Raw genomic sequence first — 14,331 nt, 5'->3', positions numbered from 1 at the left:
ATCCGAGTGAATGTACGAAAGACCAATTTTTTACTGTATCTCAGTACACGTGACAATAATAAACCCATCAACAATTGATTATTGTGATCAATTCATAAATGGACATATTCACGTTTTAATATATTAATGTAATTATTGTCAATTAACTGACCAAAAGCACTTTCTATTTAAATTGGTAAACTATGCTGCTGATCTCATTATGAATGCATGATTTTGGGTTATGTAGTAAAAAATATGACAGTATATGTATTATTTCTGCTGATAACTTAACGGTTCTTTATCTTTATCTGTCTGAGCCATTATGCACGTATTCCTCATGCTTAGCCTTAACAAAAAAGCCTTTTCATTTGCAGATTTGCAGATTTTATTTATTCTTTTCTTGAAGAAGTTAGTTGTTTTTAAATATTTCCCTTAGAGAAAATATCCATTTCATGTGCTTAATTTTGATTGTGTTCTTATTATCAGTATGGCCACATTGCCACTTTCAAACATCTACACTATTACGTTCTTAACACTTAAAAGAACACATTTTCTTTATGTGTGCTCGTCATGATTCTTACCAATGTTGATTCATACAAGGGGTGATTGATAAGTTCGTGGCCTAGGGCAGAAGGAGTCAATTTCAGAAAACCTAGCACATTTACTTTTCCTACATTTACACACTTAGTCCAGCGGTTGTGGAGCATAAGGATCCCTTCTTTAAAAAAGTTAAGGTTTGCATTAAATGAATGCAGAATATCTTTCACATAAAGATTACTATAAACCGTACTATGAAACATTTCATTTGACCATTTAATCAATTGTCAATGTTTGGAAGATATAAATGAAATTTATGGCAGATATAAATGTACCCTGGTGCATTTGCAGTAAATCGACATCCTGAACTGAGTAACAATCACAAATTGATCAAATCCTTTGTTACACAGGGATATGCTTTTGTCCATTTCTTCAAATTTTTGAGTGACACTCCAAGTGCTTGGTGCTTTATGTGATGTAATGCATTGCTCAACATTTGTCCAAAAACTGATGAATTTAGAGCACGTAAATTTCAGTAAATTCATCATAAGGCATAAGTTTTATTAAATCATTAAAAGAAGCACAAAATTAAAGAGGTACAATTGTCACTTGTACCCAGTGAAAGAAATAAATAACTTGTCCAAGAGTTGTGATCTAAACTTGAGCATAAGTTGGGCTGTGGGCTATCTTTCTAACCGAGGTACTTTAGTTGCATTTTCTAAGAACCGAAAGGAGCCATTTCAGCCATTTTCTGCTAGATTGATAAAAGCATAGCACTGGCTCTGGAAAATAACCTTGTAATGAGTAACAACTCATTTTCAAATCAAAAACTTAAGTATCAATCAGAATCATTTATCAGTAATTATTTAAGTCAGATATCAGTGAGCTCAAAACACTTCAGGCAAGCACTTAAAAAGCCCTCATGGCATTCTCAGAATATTTCACAGCATTTTACAATGGGTATTTTTCCCCAGATATACTGTTACACTTATTCACCATGGAAATAGGACAGATAATTAGCATTTAGCAAGATAGTCAACTAAAGAATGACTGCATTGTCTGATTTTGCTCATGATGATTGAATGAGGAAACTTTGGCTACAACCATTGTAAAACACCTTTCTGTTAGCTCAGTGGTACCACATAATTTTCTGTGGTTACCACAACAGGAAGATGTCATGTTGTGTAATCTACCCACCTGGCTTCTCCTATCACCACCTTTCCCTACCCCCGCATCTTTTTATTCTGGGATCTTCCCCTTCATTTTCAGTCCTGAAGAAGGGTCTCGGTCTGAAAGGTTGACTGTTTATTCATTTCTATAGGTGCTGAGTTCCTCCAGCATTTTGTGTGTGTTGCTTTGGATTTCCAGCATCTGCAGAATCTTTTGTATTTGTGATCATGTAATGCTTCCTGTACTTCAGCATCAGATTCAGGTTTCTTATCACTGACACGTGTAATTTTTGTGGCAGCAGTACAGTGCAAAGCTTTAAATTACTATCAATTAAAAAAAAGTAAGAAAAAGGAAGTAATTAATTAATGCTCATGGACTATTTAGAAATCTGAGTAGAAGGGGCAGAAGCTCTTCCTAATTCTTGGTTGTGGATCTTCAGGCTGTTTCCTCCATCCTGATGGTAGAAACAAGATGAGGACATGTCCCAAATGTTGAAGGTCCTTAATGATGGATTCAGCCTCTTGAGGTACTGCCTCTTGAAGGTCTCCACGATGGTGGGGGAGGTTCTGCCCGTGATATACTCCTCTTGCAATCCTGTGCATTGGTGTTTCTGTACCAAGCTGTGATACAACCAGTCAGAATGCTCTCCACTGTATATCTTTAGTAATTTGTAGAAGTCTTCAATGATATACAAAATCTATGAGGTAAAGCCATTGGTGTGCCTTCTCCATGATTGTATGAATGTGCTGAGCCCAGGATAGATTCTTGGAGATGTTGACACCCAGGAACTTGTAGCTGCTCATCCTTCCCAGCACTGACCCCTCAATGAGGACTGGTGTGTGTTCTTCTAACTGACCCTTACTGAGGTCCACAATCAATTTTTTGGTCTTTCTGTTGTTGAGTAAGAAGTTGTTGTTCCAACATCATTCAACCAGCTGATCTATTCAACCAGAGAGATCTCTTCTATACAATTTTTCATCATGAACTGAGATTCCACCCATAATGGTGGTGCCATCAGCAAATTTGTAGGTGGTACTTGAACTGTCCTTAGCCACACAGTCATGAGTGTAGAGAGTAGAGCAGTGGGCTAAGCACACATCCATGAGGCAACAAAGCAGCACACACAGAATGACATTGAAGTATAAGCCATGGATATTTGGAGACTTTTTCAAAAATTCAGCAAGATGGAGAAAATGTGTCTCTGGGTAATGAAACATTTGTTGTAGCAAAACGCACAAACTGCTGGAGGAACTCAGCAGGCCAGGCAGCATCTATGGAAAAAAGTACAGTTGACGTTTTGGACCGAAACCCTTCGGCAGGACTGGAGAAAAAAAAAAGATGAGTAGTTTTAAAAGGTGGGAGGATGGGAGAGAGAAATGCCAGGTGATAGGTGAAACCTGGATTGGGGTGGGGTGGAATGAAGTGAAGAGCTGGGAAGTTGATTGGTGAGATGAGGTGAGATAGGGAGGGAAAAAAGGGATGGAAAATGGAGTTATATACCCAAACGGAATATATGTTCCACCAAGATGTTATATACCCAAACAGAATATAAGGTGTTGTTCCACAAACCTATATTTAGCTTCATCACACAAAATAATCTGCAGATGCTGGGGTCAAAGCAACACTCACAACGTGCTGGAGGAACTCAGCAGGTCGGGCAGCATCCGTGGAAAAGATTGGTCGACGTTTCGGGCCGGAACCCTTCGTCAGGACTGTCATCACGACAGTGGAGGAGGCCATGGATGGACATATCAGAATGGGAATGTGAAGTCGAATTGAAATGGTTGACTACTGGGAGATCCTGCTTGTTCTGGCATAGATGCTCGGCAAAGCGGTCTCCTGATCTATGGCGAGTCTCACTGAGGTGCAGGGTTTCGGCCTGAAACGGCGACTGTACTTTTTTCCGTAGATACTGCCTGGCCTGCTGAGTTCTTTCAGCATTTTGTGTGTGTTGCTCGGATTTCTAGCATCTGCAGATTTTCTCTTGCTTGTGGTTTGAAAACATATTTGTGCTTGTATTCAGTTCTGCACATTACTTTACCACAAATGCATCAGGGTATATTTATATCAGATCTCTCTTATTGCTATAGGGTTGAGATTAATACTAACCAGGCCAATTTTAACTTACAATTAATAAGTAGGGCATTATGCATAGTGTTGCTAGAGAAACTATAAAAGAACACTTGGTTTGTCTATTCCACAAATACAGGCAGTATTAAAGATTCAGTAGTAATATTTTAAAGTGCTCATGGGTGTTGTCTGGAAGCTCTGCACAGCCTTTCATCATCATTCACAGTAAAATTGTTATTGACTGAATTTTTTGGTTTGACTCGTGCGCTCTTGCAACAAATCTGGGATACAGTACATTAAAAATGGCAGAAACTAGAGTCAGAAGGCAGCTAAGCCAGTGCCGATGCTGTTAGACAGTTATCAAAGTTTCTTTGAGCAGAACATCCCTCCATGCTCTAGTTAACTGTAGCAGATGGTGGAAACTTTGCCCACTCTCCAAGCCTGTTGGACTGATTGCTTCTTGATACTGTGAAGTACCCTTCAAAATTCCATAATGGAATGAGTAATCTTACATACAGTATTTGTGGCAGTGTGCTGAAAGAGAAATAATTTCATCAAATAGCCTTTTCATGTGTTAAACATACAATTATGATTCATGTCCTTATGTACCATAATTAATATCTTAAAGAGAAAAACATAGATTATTGCAGCCATTGCTTGAAAATCCTATACATGGACCTTAATGCCTTCCTGATCTCATTCTGAAGTTTTCCATGATCACCAGTTCATCTGTTGTCTTCCCCTGCATAGTTTTAAACGGGACAGAATTAGAATATCCCTATGACCATGACCCTAACCCCATAGCTGGTGCCATGGGCCACAAAATATCAATGGAAGCTTGTGGACAGATTGCATTTCCTGAGGACTGGTTCTCATTTGAATTAATAACTCCTATATTCACATAATTCCATAAGTCCTGAATAAATCCGAACAGACTACAAAGATAATAAGTATTTCATGGTAATTAAAGTACACTTTGGAAGATTGAAACTAGCATTTGTATAATGGCATCTAAAAGTCTAAAATGTAAATATGCTTAGATGGTAAACAGGTACCTACTGATTTTTTTTCACTTTTTGGCTTCATTTTTTTATTTTAGTAAGTCTGAATCCCAATGTTCAACCATGCTGGGTCTGCATCCATGTTGGAGATTGTATTTTATAAATGTGGCAAATGGATTTCAATTTACACTGAGATAAAGCTATTGTTTTGTACCTGAATGACCTCAAATGGAGAACTTCCGATGAAGAAGAAAGTTGGGGCTTTATGTTCAGTAAAGTGTCACAATCAGGTACAGAAAGCAATCAGAAAGCTGATTGGATGTAATTTTTTTATATGCAGAATCCAGTGGGGTAGAAGTTATGCCTCAGCTATATAAAGATGTGATTAGATACCAGGAGCACTTTGAACAGATCTTGGGGAACACTCCTAAATTCCCTTTGTGTAGTATGAGTTCTCTATAGATTCTTAACGACCAACGAAGTCCATTTGCAAAACATGCAGATAAATGCCCATGGTACATATAGAGATCAAGGTTTGACTTTTATTCAAGGATTCCTCAAGAGTTTCTCTCTGGAACTTAATATAGTTACCATTACAATCCAGAGAGCTGTTAGTCACATGCTATAAAATTTAGTAATATTAAAACAACATATATTGCTTATGATCAAAGACATGCACGTTACAACATTAGATGAAATGACATGCAACTTTATCAGAATGGCATCTAGACCCCTAGGTTTAAATTATGAGAGGAGATTAATCATAACAAGTATTGCGTTTACTAAAATTGTGAAGGCTACGAATTGATTTTGGTTCTTAAGGTATGATGCAAAACTCAAAGAAGAGATTAAAAGGAACGTGTTGCTGCCACTCAAGGAGTTACACGAAGTGTATAGTTTAAACTCTTGATGCCATTTGTATTGATTGATTCATTGTTTTTTTGAAATGCTTACTTATAAAAGATGTTTCAACAAAAATTTTGATTATCTCCATAATACTTTGAATCTGTCATTATGATGGAATTGCCTTCAGTCGTGCTTTATGTAGGGCTAAGCTTCTAAAATAGTACACATTATCTATATTTTATTCACAAACTTAATATCCAGAAAATATTCCAAACCACTTCTCAGGGATGTTATCAAACGATGCTATTACAGCTCGGGGCATTCCGGAGTTTGGAGTTCAATTCCGGCGCCGTTCTGTAAGGAGTCTCTGTACGTCCTCCCCGTGGTTTTCCCGGGTGCTCCAGTTTCCTCCCACATTCCAAGATATACTGAGTAGGTTAATTGTTACGTTATTCCTCTCCACGCCTTGTGGCGCATCAGGTGGCAGTCTCGCCATTTCTTTATCATTTTGTCTGTTTTTTATGAGGCTGAGTTGCTGGCTCGAGCCAGCAGCAGATTCGAACCCGGGACCACTCGCCTCCAAGTCTGGCGCTGATGCCACTATACCACCGGTCAGCTCGAGTAAGTTAATTGGTCATTGTACATTGTCCTGTGATTAGGTTAGGATTAATTGGGGTTGCTGGAATAGCACGACATGATGGCCCGGTAGGCCTACACCACGCTGTATCGCTAAATGCATAAAATATGCATAAAATAAAATTTGGCACGAAGGTACATTTGGACAGACACATAAAATCAATGGCAAAGAGGTAGTTGTTATTAAATGGCTTAAGAGAGAGACACAACTACGTAGAGAGATTTAGGAGGGGACATTCAGAATTGAGGGACTTAGGATGACCTAAAGGCATGTCTGTCATTGATGAGATAATTAAACTATTCTGTCCTGTTCAAGAGGTCAGAATGGAAGAAGTGTTAAAAGAGAACTTAATTTTAGCATTGCTTATTATAGGGAGGAACATATTTTCTGAACAGTTATGCTGGCTTCATTCAAGGTACTTGCAACTCCTAAATCTGAAGGATTTGATGATTGCATTCTCTTTTGGAATACTGAGCCAGAACAGAATTTGAAGTGCTTTGACTTTAGCAGAAAGTGGAATTTTCCCGCTAGGTGCTGTAAGGGAAACCAAGTGATATTGTTTAGTTAGAGAAGTATAGGAAGTGTTGCCTAACAAAATCTCAAACTGCTTTAGAACCAGTGAGGTACTTGAGAAATGTAGTCACAGGACATGGCGGCTAACTTATTCACTACAGGATCGCCCAAACAGCAAAGTGATATAAGGACATAAAATGCAGAGGATACTCAACATGGCAGGCTGCATCTGTGAGGAGGGAAATAGAGATAAGTGATTTTTCACCAAAAAACAGCAAAGTGATAATGGCCAGTTAGTTTATATTTGAATATGTTGAATGAAGAATAAACACGGTCAAGAGACCAAGGATACCTTTCCTTCTACATAAAAGAATGGTAAGTCCATATAAGTCAATAAAAACAAGGGCCTAATGTAATGCCTCATCTGAAAGAAGGCACCTCATAGAGTTGTGCGCGGTTTTAGCATTGCACTAAAGTGTCTGCCTACCCTTTTGTGCAAAGGTTTCTGGAAAGTGCTGCAAACCCACAATCTTCTGATTCAGAGTATTACAAACCATGCCATGCTGATACTCTCTGCTGAGGGAGCAAACAATGTCTATTGATGGTATGTCAGGAATGAATGGTCTAATAGTTATAACTGTTAAGATATGTATCGAAATCTGAGTTTGCTGGAAATTAAGAGATTCTAAATTATATGTATGTTTCTTTCTCCAGATCCGGTAAATGTATCGACTGAGCTGAGGTATGAATTATTATTTAATGTGGTCATTGTATTTTTACACAACATATTTCATGCTGACTGAAATTTTAACGAGATGAAAATATATTAGAAAAGTACATTTTGACTAACATATTTGTAATGTGTATCCAATTTGATTAATGCATTTCACATCCACCAAATCTCTCAAATGCTAATTTATGTCTTTTCCAAGATCCAAAGTTCTAATTGTAACTGAGGAGTTGATCCTAATCATTGTGTCTGAGAATTACCGCAAAACTTCCTGAAACTGGTGTCAGCGTATTTCTGCTGTGCTTACCTCAGAAATAAAAGCTCATTTATAACAAATTGAGCTCTGAGAAAAACAAACCTCAAACTTGAACCACATACATTCTCCAAGTAGGATGCACAAAAGAGACGTCAAATATTTTTTCACGTTATTGATAAAAAGTATGAATACACGCCATCCCTGGGTAATGAACGTGGTCCGTTTCTATAGAAGTCCTTAAGTCGATTTGTCCATTAGTCAGAAAATATACAAAAATCACTTGATATGGTAACTACCTCCGCAGTATTGTAACGTATTGCATAAAGTCATGTAACACCGACAAAGAAGAACAATTTCTAAAAGAAGATAGAGTTGGAGTGTAGTAGTCAGTCAGATTTAGTTTCTAAAACGAAGCTTATTTTCAGCCAATTAAAATTATTGATGAAAAAAATACTGTAGTTAACTTAGTTAAAAGCTCTGGGTGATTCTATAACTTCAGAGCTGCTATCTTCATTTCTTATTGTAAAAATTAAACAGAAGAGCTAGAGAATTATATGGATTCTTGAATTGAAATATCATCATGTTATTAACATGAACTCAGGGTACTGTACTGACAAATTGCAAAGGGCATATAAGCAGAATAGAAGGTCCTGCTGCGTTAATCCTTTGATATTTTGTAGCCTCGTTCAATAAAAATCCAGTAACAAAGTCACATAATTACTAGCAGATCATTTTTCATTCAAATCACACTTTCAGAATAGCTGATATAATTAATGACATTTTCAAGTGTACCAACAAACACAATTGGATTGCATAAATATATATAACTTGGCATAGTGTTAACAATGTGGTTATTACCACCGTTGTTTAACCAATCTTCTTTCATCTTGAGCAACACACACACAATGTTGGAGGAACTCAGCAGGCCAGGCAGCATCTATGATAATGAATAAACAGTCAACACTTTGGGCCGGGATCCTCCTTCAGGACTGGAAAGGAAGGGGAAAAGACACCCGAATAAAAAAGTGGGGGGAGGGGGAAGGTGGACAAGCTAGAAGGTGATAAGTGAAACCCTGTGGGTGGGGAAAAGTCAAGGGGAAAATCATCTTGGCCTTGATCTAAGTTATCATGCTCTCTTTCTTTACCAACCCTGACAAAAGTTACAGCTGTTCCTGTCTGTAGAAAGTTCAACAGCTAACCATTGAGAATGGATTTATACATCTCACAGCTTCGTGTTCATAAGCTTGCTTTATGTTAGTAACTTTCTTCCAGTTTGTTGCATTGCCTGAATTAGGAGAGGAACCCTTGTTTTGTTAATCTCAGTTTATCTAACTTTTAAACTTATATTCTACAACAATAACAAAAATAATGTTTGCAGATTACCTAGAGTATCAGCTTAGTAAGTGTAATTGCAGGCAAATTAATAGATACTGAAAATATTCAGCTGGTCAGGCGGCATCTGTGGAGTCAATTTTCCAGATTGATATTCTTTTACTAGTTTCCCTGAGTTTTTCCAGCACTTTTGGTTTTATTTCAGATTTCCACAACCTACAGATTTTTTAAAATATATCTTTTAGGCTTAAGATAGGATTTGAGATATTTGGGAGAGGATTCCTTCCAAATTGACACACAGAAAGTTTGGCTGGGGAAACTTGCCATTCAGCAGGGATAATCTTCATGACTTCTCATTACAATACATTCAGTGATCAGATGGGCACATTATTCCAACTGGCAAAATTCCCAGCAGTGCTGAGAAATGTAAATGACAGTCAGATAGTCTTGTGGGCTCCAGAAATAACCCCAGCATGTTTGAGAACAGAAAGATGCTGACAAGGCTGCAGTTGTCCAATGGTAAGTGTGTTGTCCAGCAAGAAAACTCCAACAAAGTAACAAAGCTTTCCTTTAGTGAGCTTTATGCCATCTCCATGGTTACCAATTTAAGAATTGTTGTTTGGACCAGAGGGAGGGTTGCTGCTGTGCATTCCTGGAAGGGGAAAAAGAACATCAACATGTTTGCTTCATATTTTAACACTTTAACATGAATGGACCTTCAGAAGATGAAAAAGGATGAGGAAAAGAAGCTCAAGGAGGAGAAAGTGGCGGCACATTTGTGTAGCAGTTAGTGGAATACCTTACGGCACCAGCAATCAGTGTTCAATTCCACCGCTGTCCGTAAGGAGTTTGCACGTTCTCCCTGTGACCGTGTGGGTTTCCTCTGGGTGCTTCAGTTTTCTCCCACAGTCCAAAGACTTATGGGGTTAGTGAGTTGTAGGCATGCTATGTTGGCACTGGAAGCACGGTGTCATTTGCGGGCTGCTCCCAGCACATCCTTGAACTGTCTTGGTTGCTGATGCGAAAAAACGTATTTCACTGTATGTTTTGATGTGTTTGATGTACATGTACATAAAGCTAATCTTCATAGAGGATTTATAAAAAGGTTTCCTTGGAATTTGCAACCCCTGGACTGTCGAGATGCTGCATTGGGACTGAAAGGGAACCGGAAGAATTGCCAGTGTGGAGGTTGAAGCTCTTTGATGATATGTTAAGCCAGATGGGGAGAGAATGTTGGGTAGATGGAACCAGGTGGGGAGGGATGAACAAATGGAGAAGAAAACTAGGTGGAGTGCTGTGTGTGGGAAGAGCATATCAGGGGTGTGGGTTACCTGAGACTGGAAAATGCATTATTCGTGCCGTAGATTGTAAACTACACAAGCAGAACATAGAACTAGATGGTAGAGCCACAAGAAATGGCAGATGCTAGAATCTGGAGCAACAAACAATCTGCTGGAGGATCTCAGCAGATTGAGCAGAATCTGGGAGGGAGGGTGGAGGGGAAGAAATTGTTGACATTTCGGATCAAGATCCGACATCAGGACCTGATCATTTCTTCCAGCAGATTGTTTTTTGCAGTAGATCATAGAACTTCAGTGCGTCATTTGACTAACAAGAGTCTTGAAATGGTGTCACTATCTAATCATTGCAAGAGAAGCATTATAGGAATCAGTAACGTCAGCCAGATGACATGCATTTAAGGTGAGAGGAAGTCCGATCAGAGGAGATGTGCGGGGCAAGTTTTGATACAGAGTGGTAAGGGTGAGAACAGGTGAGAAGACAGCTGAAACGTCTCAACCCAAGCAAGGCTGCAGGACCGGATGGTGTCAGTACCAGGGTGCTCAAAGCCTGTGCCCCTCAGCTATGTGGAGTACGTCGCCATGTATTCAACATGAGCCTGAGGCTACGGAGGGTTCCTGTGCTGTGGAAGACGTCCTGCCTCGTCCCTGTGCCGAAGACGCTGCGCCCCAGCGGCCTCAATGACTACAGACCGGTGGCATTGACCTCCCACATCATGAAGACCCTGGAGAGACTTGTTCTGGAGCTGCTCCGGCCTATGGTCAGGCCACACTTAGATCCCCTCCAGTTCGCCTACCAGCCCCAACTAGGAGTTGAGGATGCCATCGTCTACCTGCTGAACCGTGTCTACGCCCACCTGGACAAGCCAGCGAGCACTGTGAGGGTCATGTTTTTTGACTTCTCCAGTGTGTTCAACACCATCCGCCCTGCTCTGCTGGGGGAGAAGCTGACAGCGATGCAGGTGGATGCTTCCCTGGTATCATGGATTCTCATTTACCTGACTGGCAGACCACAGTACGTGTGCTTGCAACACTGTGTGTCCGACAGAGTGATCAGCAGCACTGGGGCTCCACAGGGGACTGTCTTGTCTCCCTTTCTCTTCACCATTTACACCTCGGACTTCAACTACTGCACAGAGTCTTGTCATCTTCAGAAGTTTTCTGATGACTCTGCCATAGTTGGATGCATCAGCAAGGGAGATGAGGTTGAGTACAGGGCTACGGTAGGAAACTTTGTCACATGGTGTAAGCAGAATTATCTGCAGCTTAATGTGAAAAAGACTAAGGAGCTGGTGGTAGACCTGAGGAGAGCTAAGGTACCGGTGACCTCTGTTTCCATGCAGGGGGTCAGTGTGGACATGGTGGAGGATTACAAATATCTGGGGATACGAATTGACAATAAACCGGACTAGTCTAAGAACACTGAGGCTGTCTACAAGAAGGGTCAGAGCCGTCTCTATTTCCTGAGGAGACTGAGGTCCTTTAACATCTGCCGGACAATGCTGAGGATGTTCTACGAGGCTGTGGTGGCCAGTGCTATCATGTTTGCTGTTGTGTGCTGGGGCAGCAGGCTGAGGGTAGCAGACACCAACAGAATCAACAAACTCATTCGTAAGGCCAGTGATGTTGTGGGGATGGAACTGGACTCTCTGACGGTGGTGTCTGAAAAGAGGATGCTGTCCAAGTTGCATGCCATCTTGGTCAATGTCTCCCATCCACTACATAATGTACTGGTTGGGCACAGGAGTACATTCAGCCAGAGACTCATTCCTCCGAGATGCAACACAGAGCGTCATAGGAAGTCATTCCTGCCTGTGGCCATCAAACTTTACAACTCCTCCCTTGGAGGGTCAGACACTCTGAGCCGATAGGCTGGTCCTGGACTTATTTCATAATTTACTGGCATAATTTACATATTACTATTTAACTATTTATGGTTCTATTACTATTTATTATTTATGGGGCAACTGTAACGAAAACCAATTTCCCCCGGGATCAATAAAGTATGACTATGACTATGACTATGTAAGTGCCTGGAATCTGCTGCCTAGCATACTGGTGAAGGTAAATATGATAGAGGCATTAAAGAAGCTCTTGGATAGGCATGTGAATGTGCAGAATATGGAAGGATATGAGCACAAGAGATTTTGTAGGTGCTGAAAATCTAGAGTAACACACAGGAAATGCCAGAGGAACGATGGAGAGGAATAAAAAGTCAATGTGTGTATAGTCAGAGGCTTTTTCTCCAGGGCTGAAATGGCTAACATGAAAGGGCACAGTTTTAAGGTGCTTGGAAGTAGGTACAGAGGAAATGTCAGGGGTAAGTTTTTTTTACGCAGAGAGTGGTGAGTGCATGGAATGGGCTGCCGGCGACAGTGGTGGAGGCAGATATGATAAGGTCTTTTAAGAGACTCCTGGAGCTTAGAAAAATAGAGGGCTATGGGTAACCCTAGGTAATTTCTAAAGTAAGTACATGTTCGGCACAGCATTGTGGGCCGAAGGGCCTGTGTTGTGCTGTAGGCTTTCTAGATTTCTATGTTTCTATGTTTTGGGGTGAAACCCTTCATCAGGACTGGAAAGGCTTCTCCCGATAAGGATCTCAGCCTGAAATGTTGACTCTTTATTTCTCTCTATGGAAAGATATGGACATTGTGCAGGCAGAAGAGATTAGCAGAGATGGACATTTTATTACTAATTTAATTAGTTTGGCAAAACGTTGAGTGCCAAAGGGTCTGTTCCCATACTGTACTGTTCTATGTTCTGTGTTTGTGTTCTAACTCCAAACTCAGCAACATCAATGCATCTTACTCCACCAAGCCTCCTGTAACAGAACACCATGAAGCCATTACCATCACCAGCTTTGTGTGCACAGTATCCCAGAATGTTTGCTGTACCTTCACTATTTTCCATATGCAGCACTGCATAATTTCCCTTAAGTGATCAGCAGCTTTCTTGCATCTTTATAAACTTTAATCCCTGGGCATATTTTTTTTGCACCAGAGCACAAAAAAATTAAGATGCACCTTGATGTGGAATTCCAGATCACCACCAGTACTTTTGATTGCATTAATTAATGATGGCAATAAATTGTGCCTTGTGAAATTTCTGTTGAACTAACAGTAACATTAACATCCAGTCAGCTATTTGTATCTTTTTCATTACTGATTTTAAGAGTGCTGATTTGCTAAAATTATGGAATGCAACTCCTTTGTTAAAGGAAAATATTTATGTTCAATTCGCATAGGATAAAATATTGTGGCAAGCATTCGGTCCATGATGACAGACGAGAAAAGCTCGTTTAACTCAACAGACTTTTTTATTGTGATAAGCACAAAAACAGACCAGGTGCTGTGACCCAGGGAGAGAACCCATTCAGTCACATACAGACGGGGGAGATGACTATTAGATGAGATTAGATTATGAGGACACTCAGTCCTCATTTACTGAAATGTATGCATTAAAAGATGATACAATGTTCCTCCAGAATGATATCACAGAAACACAGGACAAACCAAGACTAAAACTGACAAAACCCCATAATTATAACATATAGTTACAACAGTGCAAAGCAATACCATAATTTGATAAAGAGCAGACCAAGGGCGTGGTAAAAAAGTCTCAAAGTCCCGATAGCCCCATCATCTCACGCAGACGGTAGAAGGGAGAAACTCTCCCCGCCATGAACCTCCAAGCGCTGCAAACTTGCTGATGCAGCACCATTGGAAGCACCCGACCGCAGCCGACTCTGAGTCCATCTGAAAACTTCGAGCCTCCGACCAGCCCTCCGACACCAAGCACTGAGCACCATCCTCTGCCGAGCGCTTCGACCCCACCCCGGCCGCCGAGCAACAAGCAAAGCCGAGGACTCGGGGCCTTCCCCTCCGGAGATTCTGGATCACACAGTAGCAGCAGCAGCGAAGCAGGCATTTCAGAAGTTTCTCCAGATGTTCCTCCATGCTCTC

At 40.4% G+C, this 14,331-nt stretch overlaps 1 protein-coding gene across 3 annotated transcripts in view; it reads left to right on the top strand.

Moving 5' to 3' along the window:
• LOC140185520 (sialic acid-binding Ig-like lectin 14) overlaps positions 1 to 14,331 on the top strand; it is a 93,519-nt gene that overhangs the window by 36,116 nt on the left and 43,072 nt on the right. For all 3 annotated transcript variants that reach the window (XR_011882639.1, XR_011882638.1, XM_072238853.1), the window contains exon 6: positions 7,468 to 7,495. Coding sequence is in view for 1 of the 3 variants with exons in the window: in XM_072238853.1 (XP_072094954.1) it covers positions 7,468 to 7,495 (28 nt within the window). In the remaining 2 variants the exon portion in view is untranslated. The remainder of the gene's footprint in view (positions 1 to 7,467; positions 7,496 to 14,331) is intronic.

The sequence above is a fragment of the Mobula birostris genome, chromosome 20 (assembly GCF_030028105.1).
Source record: "Mobula birostris isolate sMobBir1 chromosome 20, sMobBir1.hap1, whole genome shotgun sequence".
Lineage (NCBI taxonomy): Eukaryota > Metazoa > Chordata > Chondrichthyes > Myliobatiformes > Myliobatidae > Mobula > Mobula birostris.
The sequence above is the reverse complement of the archived record's forward strand: the minus strand, read 5'-3'. Positions and strand labels throughout refer to the sequence as shown.